The 19,612-nt window shown below is 50.2% G+C and overlaps 1 protein-coding gene across 2 annotated transcripts in view; it reads left to right on the plus strand.

The window, feature by feature from the left end:
• The window catches only part of APLF (aprataxin and PNKP like factor), a 120,294-nt gene extending 101,075 nt beyond the window's left edge, over positions 1-19,219 (plus strand). For both annotated transcript variants that reach the window (XM_050952136.1, XM_050952137.1), the window contains one exon: positions 17,253-19,219. In XM_050952136.1, coding sequence (XP_050808093.1) covers positions 17,253-17,461 — 209 coding nt within the window. In that variant the 3' untranslated portion in view covers positions 17,462-19,219. The remainder of the gene's footprint in view (positions 1-17,252) is intronic.
• Positions 19,220-19,612: the final 393 nt, after the last annotated feature.

The following is a 19,612-nucleotide window of genomic DNA, read 5'->3' on the forward strand; positions in this document are numbered from 1 at the left end:
GCTTCCCTGGCCTCCACAAAAATGCTAAGATCCACTCTACTTAGAGCCAAATCTGCCTGGAGGATATGTACATACAATTCCAATTAGGATTTTGGTGCAGGTTACATAGGTATGTCTGAGGGCAGAATTAGACACATCTTTCCCATCTGAATCCAGGTTCTGAGTTGTCTCACGGTAAAATCTCTCTATTGCATGAATGAGATGACACTGTATCACCACAGAATGAAGCGCAAAACAAATGCAAGATTCTTTAATTGACCTGAAACTAAACTGTCAAATTGGGATTGTTATATATCTTTCAGAATGGATGGAAACCCTAGTTCTTCTTTGAGAGCTTGCTCATCTCCATTCCATATTAGGTGTGTATGCCCGCCACATGCACTGCTGCTGGAAGGTTTTTTCTCAGTGATATCCATAGGAGCAGCACGCCCATGCTGTGGTGTAAGAGCACTGCCAGCTCCCCCCACCCTCAGTTCCTTCTTGCCACCAGTGATGGTGCTGGAACACCTGCTGCTTCGGCTAGCGTTGCGTTTCGTTCACTGTTTCTTCCAAACGTTTTCCTGTAAAATAGTTCCCTTAGTGTTAGTTCTAGTTTAGCGGTCCCAGACGGGATTCAGCCTGGGACATGCCCCGGTCCCCCGGCCTTAAGCCCTGCGATCGTTGTAAGCAGCCTATGCCCACCAGCGACCCGCATATTAGTTGTTTGAGATGTCTGGGCGAAGGATACATAAGCAACAAGTGAATCTGTAATCCTTCAAACCCCGAACAAAAAAGGAAAGAGACATCTGTCTCAGGGCGCTCCCGATGGAGTTGGCGCTAACATTGGAGCAGAGGTCCTACTTGGCCCTGAGCACTGCAGCCTTGGTGTGGAGCGCCCTGCTGGCACTGTCTTTCAGCCATCACCCATTCCCCTCCCCGGCTCCAGTCAAGAAGCCAAAGAGAAGCACAAGGGGACAATACCCCACTTCCCATAAGGGAAAGGACATGGCTGGAGGAGTGCCAAGACCCGTGCCGGGTGGCTCGATGCCTCCGTCAGGGAGTCAGGCTCCAGCTCAAGTTGAGTGGTCCAGCCCATCCCACACTATGCCTGCCACCCCAGATAGGGCCTCCATCACCTAGATGTCCTATCGACACTAGAGGCCCTGCAGGCAATGCAGGAGATCCTGTCACTACCAGTGCCGCCCACTCCGCCGGTACACCGGTCTAAGGGTAACCCTCCCTTGAGACCTTACCATGTGTACCATTGTGGGGGACATCCCACCAGCACTTGCCCACTCAGAGCCATCATGCCTGGGAGGCAGGGTCAGCGAAGCCATTTTCAGTCTCCAGACCCTGGGCACTGACAGCGGGATTCGAGGTGCGGCTCGCTGGTAACCCAGTGCAGACCGACCAAGGCACGCCCCTGGCAAGAGCATAAAGATCAGCCTTTCGTGTCCCAACGGCCTTGGCACCAGTCATGTGAACCGTCACTGAACACGGACAGCAGTCACCAACCCACTGTTGCCAGTCCCCGCGGTTGGGGAGATCCTCGCAGCGACCGGCCCACTCCTAGTCCCATTCCAAGTCCCGGTACCGGTCAAGCAGCATGAGGCATAGATCGCCAATTTGTTGATGGTCCCAGAGTTCCCACATGAGAGACTCATCTCAGTCAGTCAGGTCGACATCAAGGCATAGTGGCCGGCACCACACGGAGAAGGAATTCCGGTCCACTTGATCATGGTCGCCTGGGAGTGACCACTCCAGCTCCGGAACTGAGTCCTTGATAGTGAGACAAGCTCTGGCACTGGCGGTACCATCCACATCGTCAGCACCACGACTGACCCCGTGGGCCCAACGCCAGTGGCTGCCGGCAGCCTGGAACCCATGGGGGTTTCACCAGCCCTTGCAGACAGTCCGCTTGGTGGTGGGGGCTTCAGATGGGGCCTCAGCCTCAGCATCCTGCCCTCCACGAGAGATGGAGGCCCCAGAATTCAGGACCCCCCTCCCAGGCCCATGTGCAGACAGTGGAACAGCCTGCTGGACCACCAGGGAGCGTGGTAGTGCCCACAGCACCAGCGTCATCCTCATTGTCGGCAGATGAAGCCATCATGGGTCCCCCTCATCCAGTTCCACAAGATGATTCTAAGGCTCATCAGGAACTATTGAAAAGTGTCGCCTCCAACCTGGGGCTCCAGGCAGTGGAGCTATAGGAGCCATCGGACGCCCAATTTCACATCCTCTGGTCCACGGCACCTGCTAGGGTGGCTTTGCCCCTGCACAAAGGGGTATCAAAATTATTGATACCCTATAAACCCCCTCTTTCCTGCCTCCCATTTCGAAAAGAGTGGAACGTAAATACTTCATGCCAGCTAAAGACCACGAGTAACTCTACACCCACTCGACCCCAAACTCTCTCGGTGAGGCTGTTAATCAAAGGGAGAGGCGGGGCAACCTGAGCCTATGCCCAGAAATAAAGACTTGAAGACACTGGATCTGTTTGGGCGAAAGATTTATTCGTCTTCTAGCCTTCAATTGAGAGTGGCCAACCAACAAGCCCTCCTCGGCCCCTATGATTACATGTCGCAGGTCCTGGCCAAGTTCTAGGTTTTCGCTTCCCGAAGGGTCCAGGAAGGAGTTCCAGGCGATCCTTGAGGAGGGCACTGCTGCAGTGAGGGTGGCCCTCCAGGCAGCTTCAGATGCAGCGAACTCCGTGGCTTGCACCATGGTCTCAGCCATCTCCATGCTCTGGGCATCCTGGCTGCTCCTCTTTGGCCTGTTGACAAAGGCTCAGCAGTCTATGCAGGACCTTCCCTTCAATGGCCAGGCCCTGTTTGCAGAACAGACTGATAGTAAGCTGCATGGGCTCCAGGACTCCTGCACTACCCTGAAAACTCTAGGGCTGTATGTCCCCTGTCCAGCCCATAAGCGGTTCAAACCACAGCCAGCTCAGGGACAAGGGAGCCAGTCCTGACAGGAGCCACCCCACAAAAAGAGCAGGGGCTACAAACGCCACCCAAACCACCCATCCCCTCCCTCTGCCCAATCGGGCTCGACCTGCAATAAGCAGGGGAGCAAGTTGGCATTTTGAGAGTGTGCCTGAGGGCGGATTATACCCCAGATATATCTTTCCTGCTTTTCTCCAACTGCCTTTCTTTTTTCCTCTTGGCATGGGCCACCATAACCTCAGACCACTGGGTGCTCAGTCCAGTGGCGCAGCATTATACCCTACAGTTTCAACCTCCCTACCCCCCTTCCCCATCCCTCTTGAGGGACCCCTCTCACAAGTGTCTCCTCGTGCAGCAGGTAGAAGGGTTGCTGCAGCTGGGTGCAATGGAAGAGGTTCCCCGCGAGTACACAAATGAGGGGTTCTATTCTCAGTACTTTTTATCCCAAAGGCCAAGGGTGGTCTACAGCCCATCCTGGACCCATGAGATCTGAACAAATACCTAAAGAAGTTGAGGTTCCGCATGGTCTCCCTGCCCTCCATCATCCCCTCCCTGGATCCGGGAGACTGATAAGCCACCCTCGACTTGGAGGACGCATACTTTCATACAGCGATCTTCCAAGAATGCAGGCGCTTCCTACGCTTCATGATTGGATCAGACCACTGTCAGTTTGCAGTCCTCCCTTTCGGCCTACTGACAGCATCAAAGGTGTTTACAAAGTGCATGTCAGTAGTAGTGGCTTACCTCAGGCATTAGATCTACCCATACCTCCACCACTGGCTGGTCAAAGGTCGATCTAGATCCCAAGCCCAAAGGGATGTCGCAGTGTTGCAGGCCACATGCCACCCTCAGCCTGCTGGTAAATGACAAAAAGTTGATCTTAGTTCCAGTCCTCTGTCAGAGTGTACCTTGGGCTATCTCCACTTTCCACCCAAAGATCCAAGGTCAGACCGTATTCTCACATGACATATCAGTCCGATTCATGAGAGGCCTCAGGAGGCTCCTTCCATCGTCCCAAGCCCCTCTCCCACAGTGGGACCTTAACTTGATTCTTTCTAGGTTTACAGGCCCGCCTTTTGAGCCTATGGGCTCCTGCTCCCTCTCCCACCTGTCATGGAAGGTCGCTTTCCTTGTAGCCATAACATCCGTGAGTCGAGTGTCGGAGATTAAAGCTCTAACATCGGAACCGCCGTATACAGTGTTCTATAAGGACAAAATTCAACTGCGACCCCATCTGGCCTTTCTGCCAAAGGTGGTGTCTTCTTTCAAATTAACCTGGACATCTTCCTCCCAGTTTTTTATCCCATGCTGCACACCACTAGTGAGGAAAGAAGGCTGCACACCCTGGACGTCAGACGTGCCTTTGCATTTTATCTAGAGCGTAACAAGCCTTTCTGCAGGTCGACCCAGCTCTTCATCGCAACAGCAGAGAGTATGAAGGATCTTCCAGTGTCCTCACAGAGAATTTCCAAATGGATCACCTCCTGCATCCAGACCTGTTATGAGTTGACATAGGTCCCGCCACCACTGATTGTGACTGAGCTCAGGTGTCTTCGACGGCCTTCGTGGCGCACGTTCCCATCCAGGACATTTGCAGACTTGTGACGTGGTCTTCAGTTCACACATTCATGGCACACTATGCCATCACTCAGCAAGCTAGAGGACGCTGGGTTCGGCAGAACTGTGTTGCAATCTACACATCCGTGAACTCCTACCCCCCTCGGTTGGCACTGCTTGGGAGTCACCTAATATGGAATGGACATGAGCAAGCACTCAAAGAAGAAAAGACAGTTACCCTTTCCGTAACTGGTGTTCTTCTTCGAGTGCTTGTTCATATCCATTCCAGTTAGGTGTGTGCGCGCCGCGTGCACATTCGTTGGAAGATTTTTACCCTAGCAACCCCCGGTGGGTTGGCTGGGTCGCCCCCTGGAGTGGCGCCGCCATGGCACTGGATATATACCCCTGCCAACCCAACCACTCCTCAGTTCCTTCTTACCACCCATGTCGGTCGTTGGAACAGTGGAGCACGGCTTAGCTGTCCTCCACCTCCCTAGCTACTCCTTGTTTCTTCACTATCATTGTTGTATATAGTTGGTTTTATATATAGTTATAGTTAGTTTGATAGTTCTTGAATAGTTATTGTATATAGTTACAGTGGGGTTTGGGCATTAGCCCCTTCCCCGCACCCGATGCTGGGGCCCATTCCCAGTTCACTGGGGTTTAAACCGTGCTCGGCCTGTCATAAGCCGATGCCCACAAGCGATCCCCACGACTCTTGTCTAAAGTGCCTTGGGGAATCGCACATTACGGATAAGTGCTGTATTTGCAAGGCATTTAAACCGAGGACAAAGAAAGAGAGAGACTTTCGCCTGAAGAGTCTCCTCATGGAGGCAGCTTTGAACCCTCCGTCCTTGGCACCGAGCGCTGAGCACTCTACTAGCAGCGCTCCTCAGGCACCGGACTGTGCCGGCACCACCGAGGCACCGGCCATCTCCGGTACAGGGACCTGCTTGGCACCGATCTCTCTCCTCGAAGCAGAAGAGGTCGAAGTGCTCCACTACCTCTGTGCCCTTGGCACAGACACAGCCTCTTGCGGACCACCCGGCACCTGCAACTGCCGTGGCACCGACTGCTGCGGTACTGTCGACTCCGGTCCCGCGGGGGCTGTCGAGTCTGGTCCCTGAGAGCTCCCCGCCAAGGCCTGTGGTTGAGCTTATGGTCCCCTCTACGCTGGAGACATTCTCCACAGCCAGGGACCTTATAGCCATGACGGAGTCTGTCCTGCGTCAACCCCCGGCACCGTCGATGCGGGTATTACACTCTAGAGGCAAGCCAGCCATAATGAGACCTCTGTCAGTCAGCTTGGCAGACCAGCACCGATCACGATCCAGGTCTTGGCGCTGTTCACAGTCTCATCAACGATCATGGTCCCGACGCTGCTCGCAGTCCCGGCACCTATCGCCTACTCGGTACCACTCGTACTCGCGGCATAGATCGACGTCTCGGCCTCCGGCCCAGTACTCTCGGTACCGCTCCCGCTCCCGACACCGCTCCTGGCACCGCGACTCTCGCAGCCATTCCCACCACAGACCTTTGAGACCCAGGTCGACTTCCGGGCACTGTGCCGGTCGCAGGTCCCGGTCTCGCTCTCGGCACCAGTATGACTCCAGATACCGATCTCCGGTGCCGAGGAGATCACCAGCGGTGAGAGAGAGGGACCTTTACCATGGGCTTTAAGCACCTCCCTGGCTGTCCCGGCACCCGTCCGTGTCTTCACAGGCAGACAGTGCGTATGCCCAAGACAGAGACGCCGATGTGCACGCCACGATTTTCCACGAGCCCCAGGCTCAGGATCATGGACCTCAACAGTGGGCATTCTGGGCACCTTGGGCATATCATCAGGCCCAAGGTACACATCCAGGCCCATTGTGCTCTGCCACATCAGAACACCGGGTGCTGGAAGCCACCATAAGCCTCCCTCCTCCTTCTGCTTCGGAGGAGGTGTCAGTCCAACCACAGGACTCCCAGATCCCAAGGGAGACAGAGGCTGTCCACCATGATGAGCCCTCAACTGACCCGCTTGTCCCAGGTCTCTCCTCATCCTCCTCCCCTGATGAGGCGGTAGCTGGAATGTCATCTGTAGGCCCTCCACCAATCGACCTGAGGGCCCACCAGGACCTCCTCAGGCGTGTCGCACAAAATATGAACTTGCAAGTCGAGGAGGTCCCGGAGGTAGAGGACCCAGTGGTGGACATTTTATCCTCTGATGCCCCCACGAGAGTGGCCCTCCCCTTTATACGGACAATCTAGGCCAATTCCAATACGATCTGGCAGTCTCCGGCCTCTGTTCCACCTGCTGCCCGGGGAGTGGAACGTAAATATATGGTGCTCTTCAAGGGCTACGACTACTTATATGTCCATCCCCGCCCTTGCTCCCTCGTTGTCCAGTCAGTCAACGAGAGAGAATGCCATGGCCAGCAGGCTCCAGCCCCGAAATCAAAAGACACGAGGCGCGTGGACTTGCTGGGACGCAAAGTCTATTCTGCAGGGGCGCTCCAACTCCGCGTGACTAATCAACAAGCCCTCCTTAGCCGCTATAATTATAATACCTGGACGGCGGCGGACAAGTTCAAGGAGTTGCTCCCACAGGACTCCCGACAGGAATTTGCGGCCATCCTGGACGAGGGGAAAAAAGTGGCTAGAACCTCCCTCCAGGCTTCCTTGGACGCCGCGGACTCAGCGGCCAGGACCCTAGCCTCCGGGGTTACTATGAGGCGTTTCTCATGGCTGCAAGTCTCAGGCCTTCCCCTGGAGCTCCAACATACAATTTAGGACCTCCCCTTTGAAGAGCAAGGCCTATTCTCCGCTCAGACAGACCCTGGGCTGCAAAGCCTAAAGGATAACACAGTCATTATGCACTCATTGGACATGCACACACCAGTGACTCAGCGCAGGCCCTTCTGCCCCCAGCCACACCGCTCCTACCCTCAGCCCAGACAGAGACAGGACTTTGCTAGAAGGCGGGGTAGAACCGGTCGCCGGAGGCAGTCAGGCAACCAAGGGGGCCAGAACCAAGGTCCCTTCAAACCTTCCACAGGGCCAAAACCCTCCTTTTGAAGGTGCGCCTGAGGGCGTCGTACCAGTATCGTCAAAGGATCCGTTCTCTCCTTTTTCCAACCGCCCTCTTCAGGGACCTCTCACGAGCAACTCCTCCTCCAGGAGGTGCAGACGCTCCTTGCCAAAGGAGCCATAGAGGAGGTACCGGAACACGAATGGGGCACGAAGTTTTACTCCCGCTACTTCCTAATCCCCAAGGCAAAAGGGGGTCTCAGACCTATCCTGGATCTGCGGGATCTCAACAGATACATAATAAAGTTGAAGTTCCGTATGGTATCCCTGGGGACCATCATCCCATCCCTGGATCCCGGAGACTGGTATGCCGCCCTCAACATGAATGATGCGTATTTTTATATAGCCATCTACCTGCCTCACAGGAGGTTCCTCCGGTTCGTAGTCAACCGCCAACATTTTCAGTTCGCGATCCTACCGTCCGGCCTCTCTACAGCCCCAAGAGTATTTACGAAATGCATGGCTGTAGTTGCTGCCCACCTCCGCCACCATCGGATACACGTTTTTCCGTATCTAGATGACTGGCTCATCCGAGGGGCCTCTGAGGCACAAGTGATCCATCACGTCCACATTGTCAAGGACCTTTTCCTACATCTAGGCCTAATGATCAATGCGGGCAAGTCCACTCTGATTCCCACTCAGACGATAGACTTCATTGGCGCCACCCTGGACTCCATCCTCGCCAGAGCTTGCTTACCGCTGCCCCGGTTCTAGGCAATGGTGGCCATCATCCAGAGTCTGCAAGCTGCTCCCTTGACTTCAGTTCGCACTTGCCTCGGTCTTCTGGGTCATATGGCGGCCTGCAAGTTTGTGACGAAATATGCCAGACTGCGCCTCCGTCCCCTCCAATTGTGGCTCAACTCAGTGTACCGACCAGGCAGGGATACCATAGACATGGTTGTCACCATTCCCCCGAGCATCCTAGGCTCCCTTGACTGGTGGCTGACCCCCAGCCTGGTGTGTGTAGGGCTGCCGTTCCATCCGCCCCAGCCCTCTGCATCCCTGACGACAGATGCATCATCTCTCGGCTGGGGTGCTCACCTCGGGCATCTACGCACGCAAGGCCTTTGGTCATCTTAGGAACTGGCCTTGCACATCAATGTCCGGGAGCTGAGAGCAGTCCGCCTTGCTTGCCAGGCATTCCAACAGCACTTGCAAGGCCGTTGTGTGTCAATATTCACCGACAGCACAACAGCCATGTACTATATAAACAAACAGGGCAGGAGAAGGTCCTTGACCCTTTGTCAGGAAGCCATTCAACTATGGGACTTTTGTATAGCCCACTCTATAGACCTCATAACGTCCTTTCTCCCGGGGGTTCGGACCACTCTGGCGGATCGCCTCAGCAGATCCTTCCTTTCTCATGAGTGGTCGCTTCGCCCGGACATTATTCTTTCGGTCTTCCGGAAGTGGGGATTTCCCCGTGTAGATCTCTTCACGTCCCGCTAGAACAGGAAATGCCAGATGTTCTGTTCCTTTCAAGGTCTCTCACAGGGTTCGATAGCGGACGCCTTCCTGATACCATGGACGACTCACCTGCTGTACGCTTTTTGACCGTTCCCACTCGTCCACAAGGTCCTGCTGAAAGTACACAGGGACAGAGCCTGCTTGATCATGATCGCTCCAGCGTGGCCCAGGTAGCACTGGTACACCATGTTGCTAGACCTGTCAATAGCCGACCCTATCCCACTACCTCTTCACCTGGACCTGATAACTCAGGACCATGGCAAACTGCATCACCCAGACCTACAGTCCCTCCATCTCACGGCATGGCTCCTGAGTGGTTGACCCAGTCTAAGGTGCATTGTTCTTCCCCAGTGCAACAAGTACTCTTGGGTAGCAGAAAACTTTCCACTAGAGCAACATATCGGGCCAAGTGGAAGCGTTTCACATGCTGGTGTGGAGAACGCAATGTTCTTCCCGCCGAGGTCTCCATCCCCACCATCTTGGACTACCTCTGGTCCCTTGAACAACAGGGCCTAGCCGTATCATCTTTGAGGGTGCACTTGGCGGCCATCTCTACCTTCCACCCAGGGGAGAATGGTCGCCCGGTGTTTTCACATCCTGTGGTATCCAGATTCCTCAAGGGCTTGGAGCGGCTGTACCCCCAGGTACACCGCCCCGCCCCAACCTGAGACCTCAACCTGGTTCTCACTAGACTTTTGTCGGCCCCATTCGAGCCATTAGCAACTTGCTCCCTTCTCTACCTGTCCTGGAAAACCGCTTTCCTCGTGGCCATCACATCGGCAAGACGAGTTTCTGAGCTCCGGGCTCTCATGGCGGACCCTCCATATACTGTGTTCCACAAGGACAAGGTGCAGTTGCGACCGCACCCCGGCCTTTCTCCCCAAAGTGATATCGGCCTTCCATGTTAACCAGGAGATCTTCCTTCCGGTCTTCTTCCCGAAGCCACATTAATCGTGCAGGGAGCAACAGCTGCACTCCCTAGACATCTGTAGAGTACTCGCTTTTTATATCGAGCGGACAAAGCCCTTCCGCAGAACCCCTCAACTCTTCGTCGCGGTGGCAGAGCATATGAAGGGCCTACCCGTTTCCTCACAGAGGATTTCATCCTGGGTGACATCATGCATCCGCGCCTGTTACGACTTGGCTCATGTTCTGTCGAGCCACCTCGCGGCACACTCTACCAGGGCTCAAGCCTCATCTGCTGCTTTCCTGGCTCACGTGCCCATCGCGCAGCTACCTGGTCCTCGGTCCATACCTTTGCCTCTCACTATGCCCTGGTCCAGCAGTCCAGGGATGACGCAGCCTGTGGCACCGCGGTGTTACACTCTGCGACATCTCACTCCGACCCCACTGCCTAGGTAAGGCTTGGAAATCACCTAACTGGAATGGATACGAGCAAGCACTCGAAGAAAAGACGGTTACTCACCTTTGTAACTGTTGTTCTTCGAGATGTGTTGCTCATATCCATTCCGAACCCGCCCTCCTTCCCCACTGTCGGAGTAACCGGCAAGAAGGAACTGAGGAGCAGATGGGTCGGCAGGGGTATATATCCGGCACCATGGCGGCGCCACTCCAGGGGCGACCCAGCCGACCCACCGGGGGTTGTTAGGGTAAAAATCTTCCGACGAACGTGCACGCGGCACGCACACACCTAACTGGAATGGATATGAGCAACACATCTCGAAGAACAACAGTTACAAAGGTGAGTAACCATCTTTTCTTCAAGATGTGTTGCTCATGTCCATTCCATGACCAGCCCTCCTTCCCCACTATTGGAATTTCCGGGAAGGAGGAACTGAGGGTGGGGGAAGGCGGCAGTGCCCCTTATAATGTGGCATGTGTGTGCCGCCCCAGGGGGCGCCAGAGCCAGTCCCCTATGGTTACCACTGAGAGAGAAACTTCTGGCACCGGTGCACGTGGTGAGAATACATGCTATATGGAATGGACATGAGCAACACATCTCGAAGAACACCATTTACGGAAAAGGTAACTGGCTTTTGCTGAGAGGCCATGAGTTGCTTTGAAAAGCTTTAATTGAAGATCTTTCTGAGACCATCAGCGAGTGATCTAATTTCCTCACATTATTTGTGCTTACTTCTGCTATTACTGAAATACTTAGTCTGTATGTTACTACTCGCCATGCTTTTTTGAGACATGTTTGCATACAGTGTCTAGTTCCACAGCAACTGATTTTAGGTGCCACCACTCTGGCACTGCTGCTTCAGAGGTAATGAATGCAGTTGTTATGCAGTTCAAGTCCCTCTTACATTAAAAATAAGTCTGAGTTTTTTATGGCATGTACAGCTACAAGAAATACAATTCAAGTAACAAGTCTCTTGTCAGCTATAGTGTGGGGATGGGATGGTGTACACAGGCAGGTGGCAGCTGAACATGAATATCTGTGGCAGAGTGATGGGATAACTCAGTTATTTTAGAGTCTACATATTAGAGATGCAAAGCACTGTCAGTGAGAGTAAACTCACATTTTGTTTCTTTGTGCTCAGATGTCTCTTTCTTCCTGTTGATTTTAGGTAATTTAGATTAATTAAGGTGCTCTTAATTGTTGCTAGAGATTAGGTGGGTGAGATAATATATTTTATTGGATCATCTTCTGTTGCTGTGATGCTTGAAAGCTTGTCCCTTGCACCTGCTAATTGGTCCAATAAAAGATATTACCTCACTTGGCTTGTCTCTCTCATACCCTGGGACCAACACAGCGGCAATACTACAAACAGCAATGGTTAATATTTGCTGCCTCTTTCTAAAAACGCCCTGTCTGCTGGTTTTAGTGGTTGCTCCCAAAGGTCAAAGCTTGTAAAAGGCTGGGATCAGCAAGTTCACTTTTGAGACAATCCTAGTCAGCTGTGAATACTGTATCTTGCAGGCAGATACGGTTCTGTTAACCTTTAGTACATGCTGCGTGGCACAGCTGCAGTGTTAGGTAGAGTAGAGCTGTTATTTCCATATAAATATATTTAAACTCTAGCAACCAAGAGGAGAAGGGTATTGACTAGATGATATTTGACATGTTTAGTTCTTAGTCATTATCTGAATTGCCACCAAAGGGACTGCTAATTGCTTAGTGTCTATGGAGAATAAGAAGCCAGGGTTTGAGACATTAATGCAAAGGGTATCAATAAAGCTTCATGTAGTCACTGATTCTGTTCTTATCACTGTATTGCAAATTTGTGCCTGTCCATTCTACAGCTACCCAGATGAGTGGTCAGCTTTGGCTATCAGCTATATGGAATCCTCTTACAAACAGCTTTCATATCTCTAGCAAGCAAATTATCTAGTTCCCAAGGATAGCTTTTTTAAAGAGGATGTGCTGCATCCTCTTGAAGCGTCTTTTGTGTAAACACATTTTAAATAAAAGAGCCTCATGGCCATCTTGATAAATGTTGTGCCACTACAAGAGACTGTTTTGTCAGAACTGCTTGCTTAATAAGCTGCCTTAAAAGCCATGGGATTGAATAAACTTCGTCAGGAATAATAAAAACACCTACACTGTTCTTTGCTAGAGTCTGAAAACCAAGCAAGAAAAATGTGGCTTTTTTTTTTTTTTAACCATTTTAACTATTTGTAGGACAATGGCACCATATCAACAGGCTGATGAAAATAGCCAGCAGCACCACACAACAGTTCACTTAAAATAAAGGTGATACGAGCAGTGTTCTGGAAGTGAAGGGGGATTTTTTTTTAAAGGTTCTGGGCTTACTGTACCCAAGAGGGCCAATCTGCCATCTTTACTCAGATTGAGCAATACACTACTCTGCAAAGATCCCATACGTTTCAGTGGGACTACTTCATGAGTAAAGTGCCATTCAACAGGTTTAAGAGGTCCAGAATGTGGCCTATAATAGGTTCAATATCATATAATCATCAACCTGTATTTTTGTTCTTGTCAAATACTCTTGAAGCAGGTAGTGGGTTTTTTTCTTAACTGGGCAGGGTGCAGGGGGAGGGGGGGTTAATTGACAATTGTGGGAGACTTTTCAGAAGTGCTTGAGCACCTGCAGCTCTTACTAAAATAATTGGAAGCTGCAGGTACTTGGTACTTAACGAAAATCACTCTCATAGGAGAAGACTCGATCCTTTCAAAGAGAGGGATAGAGTGGAATCAATATATTCTTTTTTTTCAGTTTTCTGTTGCTTTCCTTTTTTCTTCTTCTCCATTCTCCCCTTTGTTCAGTCCTGTATGTCTCTTTATTTCCAATTTTTCCTTCCTTTGTCTTGCAACTTTACTGTATTTTTACACCTTCTCTAATGGTTTGCTTTGAAATGGTGGGGATTTTGTTTTTACCGTCTTTAGGACACCTGCCACTTCTGTGTTCCCTAATGAATCTGCTGTTCCATACGCCGTCAGTGACTTTTGTAACAAACAGTACCATTTTCAGCAGTGAAGTTAGTGGAGTTGGGTGGAAATGATTAGTTGATCCTTTTAGAGCTGATGGTAGGTGGTAAAACAGCAAGCAAAATGGTAGATTACAGCCCAGACTGGCAGAGTTGGCAAGTGTTTGATTCCTTTCTAGGCGCATGCATCATAACTGGATTGTCCAAAGCGAGTAGTTAGATCCAGAGGACTGTGGACTAGGTTTTCTTGGATTGTACTCTTGTCTCCTCCACAGATTGCTGTGTGTTTTCCAGCAAATCTTTTAACTTCCCTGTGCCATAGTCCATCCATCAGAAAAATGGAAGTAATATTTTATAGTGGCAGTTGTGACATTCCCCAGGGTGCAGTTTGAACTGCTATGTCCCCTTATCTCTCTAGACTGGGATGCCTTTTACGCTGCTTTGCTAGTGAACAGCAAACCCTCTAGGCTCTCTTTATTCACAGCCACCAGCATGTTAAAACACTCCCAGCTGAATGCACGAATGCTATGCCCAGCCATCCACGAATAGATACAGGGCGACACCCACATATCCCTCAATCCCAGTCTTGCCCCCAAGAAATGTACATCTTGTTCAGTAGCCCACTGGACTGTACAAGCTCATAAATTAGTCCAGGAGTCGGCAACCCATGGCACGCGTGCCAAAGATGGCATGCTAGCCGATTTTTAATGGCACGCTGGAGCCTGCCGGGACTCCAGTGTGCCATTAAAAATCCTGCTGATGTGGCAAGCTGCAGGGTCCGCGCTGCCTGCCCGGAGCGCGGACAGAGGACAGCAAGCCACCAGCCCCTCCCCCACCTTCCCCTGGAGCCCTGCCGCCGCGCGCGCTGCGCTCTGGCGGCCGAGGCTGCGCGCTCCCGCGGGGCAAAGTTTGGCTCCATGGGGAGAGAAAACCACTCCCGCTCATCCAGAGCAATGCCACAGTGCGCACAGCGCTCTAAGGGGTGGGGCAGGGCTGCGTGTACGCTCGCACGCAGCGGTGACAAAACTCCGGATGAGCGGGGAGCCTCATGGTAAGGGGTCCGGGTTCGGGGCTGGGGGTGGGGTTGGATAAGGAGTGGGAGCAGTCAGGGGACAGGGAGCAGGGTGGGTTGGATGGGGGGGTCGTTGGGGGGGGTCTCTGGAGGGGGCAGTCAGGGAGCAGCGGGAGTGCATGGGGCATGGGAGTCCCAGGGTCTGTCAGGGGGTGAGGGGTGGATAGGGGACAGGGAGCAAGGAGGGTCCGGGGGAGGGGGTCTCTGGAGGGGGCAGTCAGGGAGCAGCGGGAGTGCATGGGGCATGGGAGTCCTGGGGTCTGTTAGGGGGTGAAGGGTGGATAGGGGACAGGGAGCAAGGAGGGTCCGAGGGGGGGAGTCTCTGGAGGGAGTGGTCAGGGGACAAGGAGCTGTGGGGGGTTGGATGAGTTGAGAGTTCTGGGGGGGCGCTGTCAGGAGGTAGGGGTGTGGAGAGGGGTTTGGGCAGGCAGGGAGCGGGGGGAGGGGTTGTATGGGTCCAGAATTCTGGGGGTCCTGTCGGGACAGGGAGCGGTTAGATAGGCATGGGAGTCCAGGGAGTTCTTTCTGGGGATGGGGGTGTGGATAAGGGTTGGAGCAGTCAGGGGACAGGTAGGGGGTAGGGTCCTAGGGGGGCAGTCAGAGGACATGGGGCAGGGAGACTTAGATAGGGGGTGGGATCCCAGGAAGGGGTAGTTGGGACAAGGAGCGGGGGGGTTGGGGGTTCTGGAGGGGGGGCATTCACCCAGCCCTCTGCCCTGAGCACTAACCACACACACACACACACACACACACACACGCCCCAGGCCCCTGCCCTGAGCCCTGTACCACCCAGCCCTCTGACTCCTTCACCCCCCCATGAACCCAGCCCTGACTCTGGCACCCCCACACATACCCAGCCCCCCTACCCTGACACCTGCACCCCCCTCACATGCCCCAAGCCCTCTGCCTTGACTCTTGCACCCTGCACATCCCCAGCCCTCCCACATTCCATGCACCCCACAGATCCCCACCCCCACCCTGAGCACTAAACGGAAGCTCCTGCACCCCCACTCACATTCCCACCTGCATCCCTCATACCAACTGAGAGCTGACCAGGTAAGTGCCCCCACACCCAAACCTCCTGCCCCAACCCTGAGCCCCCTCCCTCATTCTAGCTCCTGGCCAGACCCTCCACCCCCAGCCCTGTGCTCAGTCCACTCCCACCCTCAACTCAGTGCAGAGAGAGGAAGAGAATGGGCCAGAACCAGGGAGAAGGTAGGTACCCATTGTATGTGGGGAGGGCCGGGACCCCAGACCAGCAGCGGGGTGAGCGGGTCTGGCAGCCGTGATGCCGGCTGGCAAGAGCCGGCAGTTGGAACCCCTGAGCAGCAGTGGGTCCCCACACAGCCCGCTGCCGGTCTGAGCTTCTGGCTGCCAGACCCTTCCCAGCTGGAGTCCCGGTCTCAGGCCCCATTCAGCCCACTGCTGGCCTAAGTGAACAGAACCTCAGACCAGCAGCAGGCTGGCGGCGTAAGATCAACATTTTAATTTAATTTTAAATGAAGCTTCTTAAATATTTTGAAAACCTTGTTTATTTTACAATACAACACTAGTTTAGTTATATAATATATAGACTTGTAGAGAGAGAGACCTTCTAAAAAACATTAAAATGTATTACCGGCACGTGAAACCTTAAATTAGAGTGAATAAATGAAGACTTGCCACACCACTTCTGAAAGGTTGCCGACCCCTGAATTAGTCTGTCATTCCAACAGAGGATAGTGAATATGCACTAGCCCTGTTGACCTGAGTAGAGATTTCCTGAACACTTCAATCAAGCACGCTGGTTTAGATAAAACCGTAAAACAAGTTGATTAACTAGAGAAAGATTTAAAGTGATTATAAGTGATATGGTATATGAGTTAGAATTGGTTACAAAAGAAATAAAAGGATAAACACGCAAGCTAATTCCTAAACTTTACCAAGGCCGATAAGTTTAAAAGCAAAAAGGGTTCTCTCACCCAGAAGCTTTCAGCAGATCATACTGGCTGTAAAAACCTCCAGGCCAGGACCACTTCCCCAGTTCAATGATGCACCTTTTGTCTTTCAAGCAATCTTGCTGCCGTGAGTAGAGATGGGGAAGGAGAGGTATCTAGAGGCATTTTTCTCACTTCTTATACTCTAACACTTTGTACTGGAAAAGTCTTTCCTGGGTCATGGGGTCAGGCAGTTTCATGGCATATGTGAGCTGCCAGCTGTCCGTCAGATGAATTGTAAATTTCTTGTTTACAACTCCTCTGCTGGTGAATCTCTGATCTTAGTACCGAGCTTTTAGCACCTAGCTGGCCTGCCAGTGTGCCTTTGTCTTTGAGAAAATGGTCTGAAGGTGTTACCCAGAACTACAGCGTATTTTAGTAGCAATCATATAGCAAGATCTTGTAACTCCATATACAGTGTTGATACACACATTTTAACAGGATAATTGTGTTCAGTGGATTATGAGTTTTCAAATGATACCTCACAAGGCATACTTCGTACAAAATATATCCTAATCATATAAATTGGTAAACATGGGGTACAATGTGTCTCAGTGATGAGAAGCTTACTTAATATTTATAAATGCTTTGGTATCCTTGGGTGAAAAGTGCTATAAATATAACTAAGTGCAAAGTATTCTATTAATAGAACTGCTAAATAATCCCATAAATAGTTCTGTAATAGTTGTAGTAATTTCTGGTAAAAAAAAAAAAAGTGAAATTACTGTAACTCTTGAGCTAACGGCATTATAATAAGCACCTCGTAGATCTAGATTTTTCCACAGTGCTTGAAATGTATACTTTAATCTCTCTACATTTTGCCCTGTACAGGAAAAAGTGTTTTGGAGGAGGACAGCGATAATGATGGTGAACCGAATGAATATGACCTGAATGATAGCTTTCTAGATGATGAGGAGAAAGAGGAGTATGACCCTACTGATGAAGATTCCGATTGGGAGCCAGATCCTGAAGACAAAGATAACGAAGATGTTGAAACACTTTTGAAAGAAGCACAAAATTTTATTAAAACCAAAAAGTAGTTTTGGCCAAATGATGTGAAGTACTTGTGAATGTACCTGTTTACAGGATTGGTGGGGGTTTGGGGAATGACTTTGAAAGCCAACTTTACCCATACTTGAGACACTACAAACAAGGATTTTTAATGAGGAAAAAATGCACAACGGCTTCCATTTCTTCTGATGCACATTGTTCTGCCTTCGACTTTTTAGCTGATGAAGTCAAATCATAAAGTCTGGGATTATATTGTGGTTTAATTGAAGAATTTTTTTTTTAAAAAGTCTCTTTTCTGAGTCTTTTCCAACTTCTTCACAGCTCATATTGTCATATGGAGGATTAATGGGTTGGAATGTAGCTATTAACATTCCTCATGAATATCTTTCTGTGCTTGCAAAAAAAATAAGGATTGTAGACCTACCTTAGGGAGGTTTATAGTTTTACTAGGTGTAATATATTCCATGCTAAATAAAGAAAAAGTAACATTGCACACCTTTCTTTATGGCAGATCAAATCATTCTCAGTTCAATAAGGACTCTTTGTTAAACCAGTTGTTTTGATTAGTTTGTTATTCAGCTATCCTACACTGTCATATTAAGTTTTAACAGGCTGCTAATAGTGGATGTCTTCACCTTATCATTGCACTTATTTCTCTGACATTCCTGGTGTAAATTGCAAATTTTGAAAATTGTCTAAATAATTTGGGGAGACCAATTTTTTTAAAATTTATGCTAAATTTCAAATTATGTCCCCAAATTCAATTCTAGTGCATCTTTTTTTCCATCAATATACATTGATGATACTGTCCATTTATGTTGACATTGAAACCTTAATGGCTGGTTCTACAAACTGACTTTAAATTATGCTGAGCTTATTTAAGTGAAGCGTGTCATTTGTTTGCCTAATGCTTCCCGTTAAGGCCTTGTTTTCAATTGGTTTGTAACTTTCCCTAACTTCTAACCTTTTCAGAACCGAATGTTTTTGAAAAGTTTCAGCAAAAATGGTTTAGCTGTTACTGAATACAAGGTTAGGAGAAAACGCATTGTTTTGCCTGGATTTAAAAAAATATCTTAAAACCCATTTTGTTGAGATGATCTAGCACATCCATGCTTTGGAGCAGGGATTTGAAATTTAGCGGAGGGGGTCTCCCTGGTTTCAGGGATATGCCTTTTGCTTGCCCTGTCAAAATCTGCCCAAATTTAGTAAAAACCCTCCAAACATCACACTTTGCCCATGCTCACTAGAAACTCGTTAGAGTTTGGCTGCTGACTTCTCTGAAGATTACGTCTGCACTGAATATGCTCCATCCCCTCACAGCTCCTGCATTTGGTCAGGCTGCGCAAGCACCATCACTGGAGAAGGACTGAGCATGCTCTTCTCCAGGGGCTCTGTACACTTTCTCTGCAGCTTTTTCTCCCAGAGGCCATGGGTCACTGTGGTGCTAGGTACAGGAACAGAGAGCAGTGATCCTCCTGCTGATGCCTAGGCAGTGAGGAGGAGGAGGAGGAAGGGATTTGATTGGAATTCTGAAGGGTGAGCCGCAAAGGGCGTTTGGGGGCAGCATTGTGGAAGTCAACATGGTTGCACATGTTAGGATTGTGTTTTGTTTCCTTTTTAAAAAAAAATGAAGCTGAGAGAGGAAAAATAGCATGTGATCATGTAATTAAAGATTGTATCATAGCATGTATGCACAAGGAGGCTGAATTAAGGTTGTATAGACATTCTTTATGCAGGCATTTACTAACTTTTGAAGGCTTGACTTTGCAAATATAATATTCTTTTAACATCAGGGAATTTTGTATGTAATAGTATATATACTGGCTTGTATCTCCATTAAGATTTGTAATTTGACAATTATTTAATATTTTGAAAGGGCTTCAGAGAAGGAGTTCAAATAACCTGCTAGTGTCTAAATCTGTATGGAGCCGTGTTTGGGAGGAATATAATATTTTCAAAAATTGTGCATCAGAAATCTGGCTCAGACTTTTGAAGATTGAGTATGAATCATCACTCAGGATCTTGTTTGCGTCTTGAGAATATGGGAATAATTTGTTTCCTGTCAGAGTTGTTTCACTTGAAAATAATTCTACTCATAGATGAGTTTTCTGAGTTTATCCGATTTCATATGTGACCTTAGCAACCTTCATCAAGCAGAAACGTTCTATTCAATAGTGTCA

The sequence above is a fragment of the Gopherus flavomarginatus genome, chromosome 4 (assembly GCF_025201925.1).
Source record: "Gopherus flavomarginatus isolate rGopFla2 chromosome 4, rGopFla2.mat.asm, whole genome shotgun sequence".
NCBI lineage: Eukaryota > Metazoa > Chordata > Testudines > Testudinidae > Gopherus > Gopherus flavomarginatus.